General features: G+C 29.6%; 1 protein-coding gene across 1 annotated transcript; it reads right to left on the reverse strand.

Moving 5' to 3' along the window:
• Positions 1–10,275: 10,275 nt before the first annotated feature.
• LOC111710689 (uncharacterized) lies at positions 10,276–10,738 on the reverse strand. The gene is made up of 2 exons (XM_023484811.1): positions 10,516–10,738; positions 10,276–10,448 (listed from the first exon to the last, which is right to left on the reverse strand). Exons 1-2 carry the CDS (start codon positions 10,736–10,738, stop codon positions 10,276–10,278), a joined length of 396 nt encoding a protein of 131 aa, XP_023340579.1.
• Between the last annotated feature and the right edge of the window lie 4,917 nt (positions 10,739–15,655).

A 15,655-nucleotide genomic window follows, 5' to 3' on the forward strand; every position in this document is an offset into this window, starting at 1 on the left:
AGGAGACTGGGAGCGGCTATCCTGGCGGCTGGAGGCGTGAAGAGTAGCAGAGCGTCGGGAACGGTTAGGAGTGCTGGTCTTCCGGAGTGCTGGAAATGGAGTAAACTTGAGAGGATGAGACTTCATGGTAAACTTCATCTGCTTTAAGGGCGAAAGAGATGGGGTCGGAGAAATTGTCTCTGATCAAATGGGCGCGAATATCGGCGGGCAATCTCTTGAGGAAGGCTCCTTTAAGAAAGAAACAAGGTTCGTGACCAGCCGGGAGCAGGGCAAGCATGTTTGACATTAGTCTAGAGGGCTTCATATCCCCGGATAACGGAAGGTTACAAATCGCTTCGTACCTCTGGAAGTCGTCGAGGGCGAATAACTTCAGTAAGAGATTCTTCAGAGCTTCGTAGGGACCAGCGGCGGGAGGAGACTTGATAAGATCGAGAACCTGGTTAGCGGTGTCCTGGTTGAAGGAGGAGACACAGTAGTAAAACTTCGTAGAGCTGGCCGTCACTCCCTTGAGTGCAAACTGGGCCTCGACTTGAATAAACCAGGCCTCCGCAGACTCTGGCCAAAAAGCTGGAACTTTCACTGACACTGTGTTTAATAAATCCAATGAGCTGGGTTCAGCTAGGGCTTGGACGTTATCACTGTCCTTAGGCATTTTCACTCGTCGAGCGTGTAGCTATAAAAGTCTATAAGTCTATAGTTTCGAACTAGGGGTGACCAATTTAGCTACGCTCAGATAAATAAAGCCTGGTTTAAATAATTACATTTATTAACTGGTAAAAGTACAAATTTTAGTTTGAGTTATTAAAATTATATCAAGGTGATGTGGCAGTATTTTAGTACGTCTTGCCACGTTCGAATATCCGGCTTCAGACCTTTCATGTTGTATCGTCTTCCGCCACAAACTGAACTATACTTATCATTTAAACAAACAAAACTACCGTATAGTGAACAGAACTATACAAATCATTTAAACAAACAAAACTACCCTAAAGTGAACCAAACTATACTAATCATTTAAACAAACAAAACTACCGTATAGTGAACCAAACTATACTAATCATTTAAAAAAACAAAACTACCGTATAGTGAACCAAACTATACTAATCATTCAAACAAACAAAACTACCGTATAGTGAACTGAACTATACTAATCATTTAAACAAACAAAACTACCCTATAGTGAACCGAACTATACTAATCATTTAAACAAACACAAAAAATATGTTTCTATTCTGTTGGTTCATTTGTTCAATCCAAACATTTCTCTTTATTCTTTGCTAAAATAAAACAATAAATCAAATAATAAATAATATTTATACTTGCCTTGACATGAAAAGGTTTTTCATGGTAGTGGTTGAACTGTATAAATTGGAAAGTTGAATCTGCTATATATACTCTGCAGAATAGAAGGGGAATACCCGTATTCACATAACCTCATGTAGCATGGCCTACAAGTTCATATCTTTATATTTTCATATATTTCATTCATAAAATTATTAATAAAAAAATTCTGTCTTGTCAACTATCAAAATAATTATTATAATCTTTAAATAGATATCCCATATTTTAAGAGGAAAAATATATATTTTCAAAATTTAAAAAGAGCATAAACGCCATTGCTGATTTTTAAACGCCATTGCTGATTTTTTTGTCAAATTTTTCCAACTATAAAAATCTGTATTATTCCTTTAAACGAAATTTTTAAGTCTAATTCTCCAATTCAGGAATCGAGTTTTTTTGCATCCAAAAATAAAAGAATTCCGCAAAATTAAGTCCTCTATGTTTTTTTCAAATTTCCTATTTATCCAATGTGAAATTTTTTTATAAATATTTCTCAATACGTCTCTAAGTAAAGATTCTATGTTTTAATTTTAAATAAACTAATAAGTCTTTTTATTAATTCAGTACGAGCAGAACTGACACGCCTCCCGATTTCGTGGTTAACGGAGACAAACTTCACCGCAACAAGCAGAGGAACCATGATCTCACAAGATACGAGGAACAAGAAGACACTGAAATCTTTTCTCTTATATAGCCTCGATATTTTTATTTTATTTTATACAAAATTATGTAGCCTCAATATTAGCGAAGAACGGTCAATGTTTCTCGTCATGAGGCTAACATCAATTTTCTATAATATAAAAAAAGAAAACTCGCTCCCCAGCATGTTTATGTTAAAACATGTACAAAGTTAAGTGTAGCCTCATTTTCAGCGAGAAACGGTCTAGTTTTCTCGTTTTGATGCTAAAATCAATCTTCCCTGATAGAAAAATACTTCTCAAATATAATAATCTTTTCTTTTATTCATAACTAAGTAGCCTCAATATTAACGAGGAATGGTCAATGTTCCTCGTTATGAAGCTAAGAATAACTTTTTTTAATATAAAAAGGGAAACTCGCTCCCGTGTATGTTTATGTGAAAGTATGCACACTGTTAATTGAAGCATTTTCCAATAAGAGATAACACACACTGTGTTTGTAGTATCTCCCAGTCATATTTCATAAAAGTATGCTATCCTATCATATATAATGTAGTTTTTTCTCTTGAACTGCTGCTTTATCATGACAACATCGCAAAAAAGTTTTGTGTTAAATCCATATTACCAATCTTGTAAACTATAATACCCTTGATAAATAAATAAATATCTAGATCTGAAAGATTTTAAAGACATGGACATTAGAAAATAAGGGTAGAGGCGATATATTCAATTCCTTTGAAGTTCTAAGCAAGATAATATCTAAAATCTCAGTAAAAACTAAATTGGTACGACTTTTTGAACTCGTAGCTTTTTCTTATTTACCCACAAGTATGACTGAGTGAAGACAATTTATCCAATTACATATAAAAAGTCAAACCATTTTTGTTATTCTTAATAACTGTTCAAAAGAAGGAGTTATGATGATGTAAATGTGCAATTATAGTTAGTTTAAGTGATCTCTAAAAGTGTTGGTTTTTACAATCTTAGTTTACAGGGACTGCAACCATAATTTAAAGTGACCCGCAATGCAAAGATAGCATGGTACCAGATTAACAATGGTACATATAGCACCTTTATCTGATCAATAATGTGGAAGATATTGCCGTTTTTCTAGGCATAAGCATGTTTTATACTGATAATCCATTTTTTCATAGAAATGTCACTTTTTGTAGAAAAACTACTTTAAAAAAAATTACTTTTCAAAATTATCAATAATAAAATATCAGACAAAGTTTTTAATGGTACCTTTGTAAATAGTCCATTGCTGCCTGTGGATAGAGGGTCGCTTGAAATTACGTATACAGTCCCTTTAAAGTTGATTATACAAATAACTGATATACACATATACTTAACATCTTTGTACTGAGGCCTTGGCATTTAATGTGAGAAATAGGCAGGGATTAATTTTTTGAACACGCTTTTTAATCTTGACTCCCATTTTTATTTTTATATATACCATATAGTATTTTCATGTACAATTCATTTTTTGAAGAGCTTTACAAAATATTCTATTGGACACATTGATCGATAAATTCACAGGGTTCCATGTGATATTTATAGATTTGTTACTACTTTTGACAGTTCATACATAGAAATAAAAATGACAATATATTTGGATAGGAATTGTTTTAATATTATTCTGAACAAATATTCTTATGTAAGTCTACTGCCAAAGCAAATATAAGGAAACCTTAAATGTCAAAATATTTTATTTGAAATCACAAAACCCTGTTTTTTCATGGCTTTGAGTACTTACAATGAAGAAACCTGATTTATGATTGTTCTTCATAATTGTTTTTTTATCTTTGCTGGGAATTGGACATGGGAATTCAGTAGGTATTTTAATTCTGAATAATTGGATTTGGTCCTGAAGTAAGAATCATGTAAATTCATTTTTTGGAAATTTATATAATTTAGAAACGTGTTTGATGTTATTACATCTTGATTAATAATCTATAACGCAGATCAGTGACTTTCGAGAGTTGTCATCAAGATTATTTTTTTTTGAAAATTAATAAATAAATTTGATGTTTTTTTACAACTTGAATAATAATCTATAACGCAAATCATTGACCTTAAAGAGTTGTCTTGTTAATTAATTGCTTTAAAATTTATATAATTTAGAAAAATCTCTTGATGGGTTTTTACAATTTGATTAATAATTAATCACTAAAATCATTCACTTAATTTTCTGAACATCTTTGAACAAATAAGAAATTTTTTCTTTTCTTCTTATATACACATCAGTGATAGCTTTATCTCTTCTTAAGATGTGGAATAACCTGCCTCTTGACTTAAAAAGAAGCAACTCTCTAAGTATATTTAAAAATAGACTACTATTTCTTTGTTTATAAACCCTCTGGAAAGATTTATGAATCCCTCCAATGGAATTATAAACCCCCTATGAAGGATATCTGAATCCCTCCAGTGGAACTACAAACCCCCTGGAAAGATATCTGAATCCCTCCAGTGGAATTATAAACCCCTAGGAAGGATAACTGAATCCCTCAAGTTGAATTATAAAACCCCAGAAAGGATATCTGTATCCCTCCAGAGGAATAATAAACCCGTAGGAAAGATATCTGAATCCCTCCAGTGGAATTACAAACCCCTTGGAAGAATATCTAGATCCCTCTTGTGGAATTATAAACACCTAGGAAGGATAACTGAATCCCTTCAGTGGAATTATAAATCCCTTGGAAAGATTTCTGAATCCCTCTGCTGTTGAATTATAAACCCCCTGGAAAGATATCTGAATCCCTCCAGTGGATTGTAAATCACCCTCCGTAAAGTTTTAAATTGTAAAAACATTTTTTCAAACCCCTCAAGTGAAATGAATTCCCTCCGTTGGTCTCCAGTGGAGTCAAACTCTTACTACGAACTTCCGTGATTCAAATAAAAGTTGATTCTAATTAATTTTCTCAATATCTTTAAAATAATAAACATATTTTATTTTATTTTTCATAAATTTAAAAACTTGTATGTTCATGCATGAATTATGAGACAATATTTCAATATACAAATTTTGAATTGCATACAGGGTTCCTTAATTAGGCCAAACCTGCCTTTTGCTTCGATGCTATCTCATTTGAACTACTGCCGTTTGAACTATTGTTCATTTGAACTATTGTTCATTTCAACTACTGCACGTGGTACCACGTGAGTAGTTGAAATGAACAATAGTTCAAACGAGTAAATATATTGCTCATTTGAACTATTTTTTAGTTCATTTGAACTATTAATATTATTAATGAAATAAACAAAAAATAGTTCAAATGAACATTAGAATAGTTCAAATGGACATAAAAATAGTTCAAATGAACAAAAATAGTTCAAATGAAAAAAAATAATTCAAATGAAAATGACAAAAAAAGTTAAAATGGACATAAAAATAGTTCCAAATGGACATTAAAATATAGTTCAAATTAACAAAAAAATAGTTCAAATGAACAAAAATATAGTTCAAATGAACACAAGCATAGTTGAAATGAACAAAAAAATAGTTCAAATGGACATAAAAGTAGTTCAAATGAACTTGAAAATAGTTCAAATGAAATAGTTCAAATAAAAAAAAATAGTTTAAATGAAATAGGAAAAAAATATTTCAAATGAAAATGACGATAAATTAGTTAAAATGGACAAAAAAAATATTTAAATTGAACTCAAAAATAGTTCAAATGGCCAGAAAATTAGTTGAAATGAACAAAAAATAGTTCGAATTTAAACTATTTCATTTGTACTATTTTTTTCATTTGAACTATTTCAGTTGAACTATTTTCATGCTCAATTGAACTATTCTCTGTCCATTTGAACTATTTTTTTTTTTCATTTGAACTATTGGTATATTCCTAGAGAACGATTTTTGGACCCCCCCCAGGCCCCGCCCCTCCTACCAATTTTGTACATGGATCTTACAGAAAGTGTCTCAACTTAACCTAACCTGTGGCCGCAGCACTCGGCCCCCTAGCCCATCCTAGCCGCAGCGCTCGGCCCAGAAAGTGTCTTAACTAACCTAACCCGTGGCTGCAGCGCTCGGCCCAGAAAGTGTCTTAACCTAACCTAACCCTAAATAGTAATAAATATAAATACTAATTACTAATTTCTTCATGTACAAAATTGATAGGAGTAGGGGGCCTGGGGGGGGGGGGTCCAAAAATCGTTAACTAGGACAGACCCGAACTATTTTATCATTTCATTTAAATTACATTTTTCATTTAAACTATATTTTTAGTTCAGTTCTTTTTTTTTTCATTTGAACTATTTTTTTTCATTTGAACTAATTTTATGTTCATTTGAACTCTTTTTTTTTATTTGAACTATCTAATTTGAACTATTTTTATGTTCATTTGAACTATTTTTTTTGTTAATTTAAACTATTTTTATGTTTATATTTGACACATTTCTGTGTAATTGTTATCTATAAATTTATAATTGTCATCATTAACTAACTTTATGGAAATTATAAAAAAAAAATTAAAACTGAATTGGTAAAAAAATAGTTCAAATGAGCAAGAAATGTGTTGATTTAAACTACAGGATATGACGTCATGTCAGTAGTTCAAATGAAAAATAGTTCAAACGAACAATAGTTCAAACGAACCATAGTTCAAACGGCTTTAGTTCAAATGAGAATCCACCTTAGCTTCTGAGCTTCAGTTAGCTAACCATCAAAATACTCAAGTAAATGCAGCAACTAAAAATTAACCAGATTGTTATATTTTGACAGCGTTTGGTCGTCTTTATAGTCTTATCCTTTGTGGGTAGCACTGTAGCTATTTTGTATTGAGTATCCTAGAAAAGAAAAATCATGAATTACCATTCTATTTGCAAATTCTTGATATTAGATATGTTTCCAGTTTTTCCAGCAAAAGTGTAAACCTAACCCTCCGGGGTATGGAACTAAAAATTGGATTTGTCAGAGAGCCTCATGGGATTTAAAATTATTTCTTAAAATAACAAACAGTAGGAATCTCACCACAACTGAGTACAAAATAAAGATCAGTGTAATCTGACCAACAAGGTTATTGTGTACTGCTTATGGTAATTGAGCACGTTCGACTTTTTTCAGTTCATTTGTTCAACTTGAACGAACCATTTTGTTCGTTCTTCGTGAACAAACCATTTCGTTCATTCATCATGAACGAACCATTTCGTTCGTTCATCGTTATTGAACAAACCATCCTGTTTGCTCATCTTAAGTGAATGAACCATTTTGTTCGTTCATTGTTAGTGAACGAGCCATTTTGTTTGTTCATCGTTAGTGAACGAACCATTTTGTTTGTTCATCGTTAGTAGACAAACTATTTCGTTTTTTCATCAGTAGTCAATGAACCATTTTGTTTGTTCATTATAAGTGAACCAACCATTCCGTTCGTTCATCGTTATGTAAACGAACCATTTTGTTTCTCCCCTCTATATTTGAAATTTTTTAATGAAGGCAACAATCAAGAGTTTGAAATGAAAAGATAAAAGATATTTGGTCAACTGTATGTGTATTTCTTTATTTATAAATACTGCAAAATAAAATGAAAGAAAAAGATTTCCTGTTTTTTTAATTGCATTTTCTTAAACTTGCATTTGAAAGGAAAACTATTTTAAAATTTAGAAAATGTACGTTTAGAAACAAATTTTATTGCTTAGATTTTGTAAAATAATATACTTCAAATAATTTCAAATATTAAATTATCTGAAATCTTAAATTTGAAATTTGAGATTTGGATATTGAGTGAGTATTATGAACAGGAAGTGGAAATAATGAATCTTTAAAACTTATATTTCTTGGTTTTCTGAATTCCTTATGGGTACTGGGTACATGTTTGCAAAAAAAGGATAAACAAATGTAAATACAAATATGTAATTCTCATGAAAATTTAAATGAGAGCAGATAATAAAAAAAATGATAAAGATAAAATTATGTTATAATTTCCAATTAAATTTACATAATATTATTAACGATTTACATCTAAAACCTAAAATAAAATCTTGAAAATAAAAGTGCTTGTCTTATAGAAAAGCCCATAGGATTAAAAAACAAAATTTCATACTAAAATTTGCTTAAATGAAGTTTATCTGAAAAGTTTTATTTTAGCAAATTTACTGTTTTTTATACATTTTAAAAGTGTCCTTTATGTAAGTTGTAGACTTGTTAGAATTGCCTTTCTCAAAAACAATTATATTTTTTATATCTTCCCAGGAAACTAAATCTGATCAGTGTAAATGCATTTACAAAAAAAGTGTTTTTTGTTGTTTTTGATTTCAGATTAAAAATTAAGTATTAAAAGAAAGTACTCACTTTAAATTACATTAACTGTGCCTTTAAACTTTTTTTAGGGTTAATAAAAACCATTTTTTTTCTTCCAAAAATTTGGAACGTAAATAGAAGAATAAATTATTCTCAACTTGTTGTTTATCCAAGAAAATTGAGACAATTGGAAAATTCTTTCGCAAAATCATTGTGGTTTTGAATTCTATTAAATCAAATAAGATAAGTTTGAAATATTAAAGCTTTATACTAATAGGTTGCAAATACAGAGAGCTTAAAACATTTGATTTTGAGGCCTGCAAAGACTATACTTCTTTAAAATATATGAAATTGTAAATAATTAAATGTTTTTTTTGTGAAACTTTTCAGTCAAATATTTAAACTAAACCTTTAGAAAAAAAAATTGATTAAAACGTATTATTTCAATTAAATGTAAATTATTAATTTAGATGAATAATCTTTAAAATAAACTTCATTTAAAACATTTCAGATTGAAATCCTTGATAATTCAGAAAATAAATCAAAAAGCTAAACATTAATAAAATAGTTTTAATTGGTAATTAAACATTTCATCAACCATAAACGCCTTCACAAATTGAAAAATATACTTCAATGTGAATTTAATGTTAATTCTTATCAATGCAGAAATCACAACACTTTTTTGCGGAACGAAAATTGACCCTTTTTTACCAAGCTCAACTTTTCTTATCCCTATGTCTTTGAAACATGATGGTGAACACATTTTAAATTTTTAATTTTAAAAGTTTAGAATTTTGTAAATTTGCAAATGTTTTCAGATATCATTAAAGTACCTCTGTAATTCTTAAACTTAAAATAACTATTCTAATAAAGGAGAATGATTAGTTTTTAAACAATAATATCATTCATACCTAGGGATGTTAACGTTTTCATTTTCAGAAAAACGATCGTTTCGTTATAAAAACGACGACGAGAAATCGAAAACGAAACGATCGTTTTTTTAAAAAGTTCGTTTTGGTCGTTTTTAAAACGATCGTTTTTCAAAATGCTCGTTTTTAAAAACGATCGTTTTTCATATCGATCGTTTTTATGAAATTCGCTGTTTCGTTAACGATTGTTAACGACGACCCTTCGGTAACGATCGTTAACGACGACCCTTCGATAACGATCGTTAACTACAAACCTTCGTTAACGATCGTTAATGACGACCCTTCTTTAACGATCGTTAACGACCCTTCGTTAAAGAGCGTTAACGAAGAGGGCATCTGTACTTATCATTGAGTAGTTTTTAAGAAAATAGCAAGAAGTTTTAACTCCTCAACAACTGTTAAAATTCATGTAAGACGACATTCAATAAAGTTGCAAATAATTTTTTTTCCAAAAACGACCATTTTGATAAAGTTCGTCGTTTCGTTAACGATCGTTAACGAAAACCCTTCGTTAACCATCGTTAACAACGACTCTTTGTTAACGATCGTTAACATAATTGTCAATAAAATTTTTTTTTCAAAAACGATCGTTTTTTAAAAACAATCGTATAAAAACCGGTCGTATAAAAACGATCGTTTTCAAAGGCGATCGTTTTTTCCGAAAAAGAAACGATCGTTTTAGAAAACGAAACAAAAAACGATCGTTTACAAAAACGATTTACAATTCTATTCATACTCCCTCCCCCCATTGCAGCTTCTTTTGGAATAAACTCTGTGTGTATTGGAAAGAATTGTTAGATCAAGATTGTACTTGTACATTGTAATATATGTTGTAATTAACTAAATGTGTAATTACAGACCCACAACAGTGCTATCAATTTCATACATTAGTCCAAAACTAGTTTAACATAAAGGATTTGGGAATAAACTTTCCACATTAAAAAAATTGTTGTTTTTCAAAAATCTGTACTTTCAAGATCTGTACTTACAAGATCTGTACTTACAAGATCTGTACTTACAAGATCTGCACTTACAAGATCTATACTTTGATTATATCTGTACTACGCTGAGATCTGCATTTTCAAGATCTGTACTTTTAGTATCTGTACTTTCATGTGTAATACTTTCAAGAACTGTACTTACAGAGATCTGTACTTTTATGATCCGTACTTTCAAGATCTGTACTTTCAAGATCTGTACTTTCAAGATATGTACTTTCAAGATATGTACTTTCAAGGTCTTTACTTTCAAGATCTGTACTTTCAAGATCTGTACTTTCAAGATTTGTACAGTCCAGATCTGTACTTAAAAAGATCTGTAATTTCAATACTTGTAATTTTAATATCCGTACTTTTAAAATCGGTACTTTCCAGATCTGTACTCTCAAGATCTGTACTTTCAAGATCTATACTTTCAAGATCTATACTTTCAAGGTCTGTGCTTTCAAGATTTGTACTGTCCAGATCTGTACATTCATGATCTGTGCCTTCAAGATCTGCACTCTCAAGATCTGTACTTTTAAGATCTGTACTTTCAAGGTCTGTACTTTCAAGATTTGTACTTTCAAGATCTGTACTTTCAAGATCCATAATTTCAAGGTCTGTGCTTTCAAGATTTGTACCGTCCAGATCTGTACTTTCAAATATGTACCTTCAAGATATGAACTTTCCAGATCTATACTTTTAAGATTTGTACTGTGCAGATCTGTGCTTACAAAGATCTGTAATTTTAAGATATGTAATTTTAATATCCGTAGTTTCCTGATCTGTACTTTCAAGATATGTTTTTAAGATCTGTACTTTCCAGATCTGTACTTTCCAGATCTGTACTTTCAAGATCTGTACTTTCAAGATGTATTCAATCTGTTGTAAATATCTTGAATTTAATATTTCTCTTGAGTGTGTCCTTAAAATTAATGGTAACTATTTGAAAACTAGAAAATTAAAATACTGAAATTTTAAAATCAACTTTAATCTTTTCTACTTTGTAAATAGAATCGTACAATTAGTTACTTTTTCAATTTTTTGTAACGACAATTTTTTTAAATCAATTAAACTTCCTGTATTGTAAATAAAAATGAATTAAGTTATATTAAAAGCATGAGACAAAGAAAAATATAAATGACATTCCTTTGTACAGAGCTAGTTTAGCATAAACCCTCAGGAATAAGTTTTTAGATTAGTAGAGTTTAATGTACATTACTGCATACCAAAAAATCATTTTTTTAAAGAAATTATAGAGGACGTGAGTCAGACTCTAATAAAACGCATAAATAACTTCCAGTATATATATTTCTTATAACTTATTACTAGAGGGTTCAGAACTAGAGTCAATATCGATATCGCACGTGTAGACTGTAGAGATCATATCAGTACTAATGCCCCGTATCCATTCTATACTATCTCATTCTGTTGAATCTTGTGGAACTAGTTTAACGCGGCCAGGCATCGTCTTCCACAAAATGTTTATTTTCTCTTTCATTTAGATTGTTAAGATTTTATAATTTTGTGAATTTTTCTTAGCTGTCATGAGACATGTTTTGGCAAAAAATCAAAACCCCAAATGAATTGTGTGACTGCCTTAAAACTGCCTAAAAAGTCTTTTTGAAGTAAAATAAGTAAATATCACATCAAAAGTAATTTTTAGGCCGTCTTTTGACAGTCAGACAGTTAACTTAGGACATTAATATGCTTCCTATACAATAAGAATTTTAACTGTTAAAAAAAAGTTACAAATTTGGCGACCCCGCCATTACCAGTTCAAGAAACAACGAAAAAAATTTAAATTAAATTTGGATTTAAGACCTCCGTCAACGCACTTGTATTCTGAGATTTCTTGAAAATTATTTTTTTCAAATTGTCAATTTCTTAAAATTGAGAATTTAACCCAGTAAACTGAATATCGATATATTTCAAAGAAAAGACTTAAATGTTTTTACTTGAAACGTGTTCGTCTTTTTTCAGCAGTGTGTTAAAAAAAACATAAAAAATATCATAACTTTTTGGTTATTTAAGCTATCGATCTAATAAACACATGTGTCAAGTCTTTATATTTTTCAAAAAACAAATTTTAACTTCTGTACTTAAAAGTTCTGTACATACAAGATCTGTACTTACAAGATCTGTACTTACAAGATCTGTACTTACAAGATCTGTACTTACAAGATCTGTACTTACAAGATCTGTACTTACAAGATCTGTACTTTAAAGATCTGTAATTTCCAGAACTATGCAATATTTTTCAATAATATTATTTTTTTTAGCCTATGTCACCCCAGGCTACCTGCAATAAGTGTCCAAAAAATTTCAGCCCATTCTGTCCAGCCCTTTGGCTGGCTATTGGGAACATACATACGAATGTCTTGTTTGATTTAATACTAGCTGAAAGGCCAGCCTTGCCCGTGGGAAAAAAAAATAAAATGTTGTAAAAAAAAATTTAAACTTTGAAAAAAAAATTTTCGAATTTTTTCTTAAGCCTAATTGGCCGGCTATACGGAACATATTTATATAAATGTCTTGTTTTATCATATAGATCTAGATTATATTAATTCTTGCCTCAAATTAAACTTAGTATTATGTATTTTCAAAATGAAAGAAGCAATTTTCAAAGCATCTGACTATTAAGCATCTTGTTTTTGAGCGTCCAACAGTTTAAAATTTTTTTTCAGTAATTGTTAAAATATTATAAAACTTTCCAGGAGACTTAACGTTAAAAGGAGTAAACTGTTGTTAATATAATATTTATTCAACCGTTGAAGATGTAAATTAAAATTAGATTCTTAACTTATAATTTAAAGTTTAAAGATGAGGGTTTAACTATAGCTTAAATTCAAAATACATAACCTTTATGGATAGAATGGTTTAATATATATTTAAACACTTGTAATCGGAATAGGGAAATTGGAATATTAATTTTTCTTTGCAATTTATTGCGGTTTAGAGAAAATACAGTTCAAGAGTTTTTATCACTTTTTCTTAAATTTTAGTCCATGGAAAAATGAAATTATTAAATTTTTAAATAAAAATTGAACCTCTTTTTTAATTGATAATATATTATATTTTTCTTTATAAATTGATATTATATTAAATACCATTTGAACATAAAAAACAGCTTTAGTTATATTAAAAGCATGAGACAAAGAAAAATATAAATGACATTCCTTTGTACAGAGCTAGTTTAGCATGAACCCTCAGGAATAAGTTTTTAGATTAGTAGAGTTTAATGTACATTACTGCATACCAAAAAATCATTTTTTTAAAGAAATGTTTATTTTCTCTATTATACAGTTTCAAAATAGCATCTGGACTGTTAAAATAAAATTCTTGGTTAAGGGAATGAATTTTTGAAATGGAAATAGCTCGTTTTTTTATTTAAATCTATGGTCATTGAATTATCACTTTGCAGAGCATTTCCTGAATGTTTTAAGTCATTGACAAATGGTAATGGTAATTCATTCAATAAAATAGGGGTTATTTCATTTTAATTAACCCTTTCTTTAGAAAAAATAAGCATTTAGTTTTACATTTTTCGATTCTAATATTTTTAAATTTCAATTTAGTAGCTTTGGCAAAATTTTCACCGTTACTGTTGTGCAGAGGAAATATATAAAATAAAAGTTTTAAAATAATATCAATGATGTACGACCAAACAAACTTTAAACAATAAAAAGTTGGAATCTACTTTTTCCTTTTCACATACACAATTTAATTTTTTGATAATTTTCCTTTGAAATTACTCTTGCTTTACAAAAAACATTTTAGAAACAAATCAAGATTTCCATCATCATAATTATAATAAAAAAACAAAAACAAAAAAATGTGTCAAAAATTTCGTTTTCTAAAGATTATGAAAAAATTTGAATTGTTCAATCTTTAAGAAATAATTCAAAGTTTTAGTTTTAATCAGGCTTCTTGGTGAAACCCAAAAAAAGAAAGATTGAATTTCTCGCAAATATTAGATCTATTTTTTTTCTTTTTGTATCCAATGGAAGTCAAAACAGCCAAACCAATCGGGCTCAAAATTTGTGAAGCATCTCACAAGATTCCGGAGAAGGTTTATGGAAGCTGAAAACCAAGGTTATAATGCAAGGAAAGTTATTTCAGAGGTGTACGCATACTGCAGTGTACTGACCTTTGGCGGTAATGTAAACACAAGATAGATGTCGAAGCCTGACATGGGATCCATCTTTCACATAAGAAATCAATAAAATATTCTGGTCATAGGACACTATAATGTGAATTATCAAAATTATCAAAACGTAATGCTTTTAACCTTCTTTGATACTAAACGAATACTGATGCATCTATTCATATTTACAAATTCCACCCAGAAAGAACTGGTTTCAATATGTACGCGTAGTATACGCAACTGCAATTAACTTTCCTTGCATTATAACCTTGCTAAAAATTAGAAAAATTTGTCTCAAAAATATTTTGATTTTTGTAAAATTTCGGAAATCTACTAAAAAATATTACTAGATCCGCAAATTTTTGTTGGTATTGTTTAATATTATACGAAAAGTAAATGCTCACAGATAGAGCCACAATTTAACGTTAAAATAGAAGATGGATAGATAGATCCATAAAAGCCCAGTTAATTTACAAGGGGTAACTTTTAAAGGAATTAAAAGTTACTTTTTGGTTACAAATGATTATTTTTATATTTTCCTTGTAAAAAACTTCAAAGTTAAAATCCAACTTAATTTAAAATTTTGAATTGCACAACATATAAAGAGAAAGCTAAGCTCATTCTGAGCAATTTATTCATGATAAATTTAATCTTGTTTTTTACGATTTAAAAGTTTTAAAAAATGTATTTTTCATGAAAAAAATATCTAATTAAAAAACTAAAAACTTTAGAATGAGTCTGAAACAAACATTGCAATAATAATTATGTTAAAGGCATTCTTTTTTTGGCAGAGAAAACAAATATTTTAAGAATGATATATACTTTGGAGAAAAAAACTCAGCGGGAGCGGTTGAACCAGCGGTTGAGATCTAGCCTAGACTCTACGCAGTTCAGAATAAGAAATGCGCCTTTTTTTCTCAAATTTAAAATTTGTTCAATCAATAAATTCCTGCTTTTTTCATTCATATTTTTATTCACTTTTTAAAACTTTTTTAGTAGTTAAACACACTTTTTTGCTTTCAACCGCTGGGCTCAAGATTTTTCAGCAACTTTTTTCCTTTTAACTACTTGCACAGGGTTCCTTTTATCCACCATGGAAAATAATTTTTCATGAAAGACGTTCTCTTTCCACCACTGGTTTTAAAATTTTTCGGCAACTTTTTTGCTTTCAACCGCTAGGTTCAGGATTTTTCAGAAACTTTTTTCTTTAAACCTCTGGGATGCTTTAACACGCTAGAAAACAGTTTTTAATGAAAAACGTTTTCTTTTAAAAACCGGTTCCAAGAATTTTCAGCACCTTTTTTCTTTTAACCGCTGGTTTTAAGATTTTTCAGCAACTTTTTTGCTTTCAACCGCTGGGTTTAAGATTTTTCAGCAAC

The sequence above is a fragment of the Eurytemora carolleeae genome, unplaced genomic scaffold (genome assembly GCF_000591075.1).
Source record: "Eurytemora carolleeae unplaced genomic scaffold, Eaff_2.0 scaffold1062, whole genome shotgun sequence".
NCBI classification, from domain to species: domain Eukaryota; kingdom Metazoa; phylum Arthropoda; class Copepoda; order Calanoida; family Temoridae; genus Eurytemora; species Eurytemora carolleeae.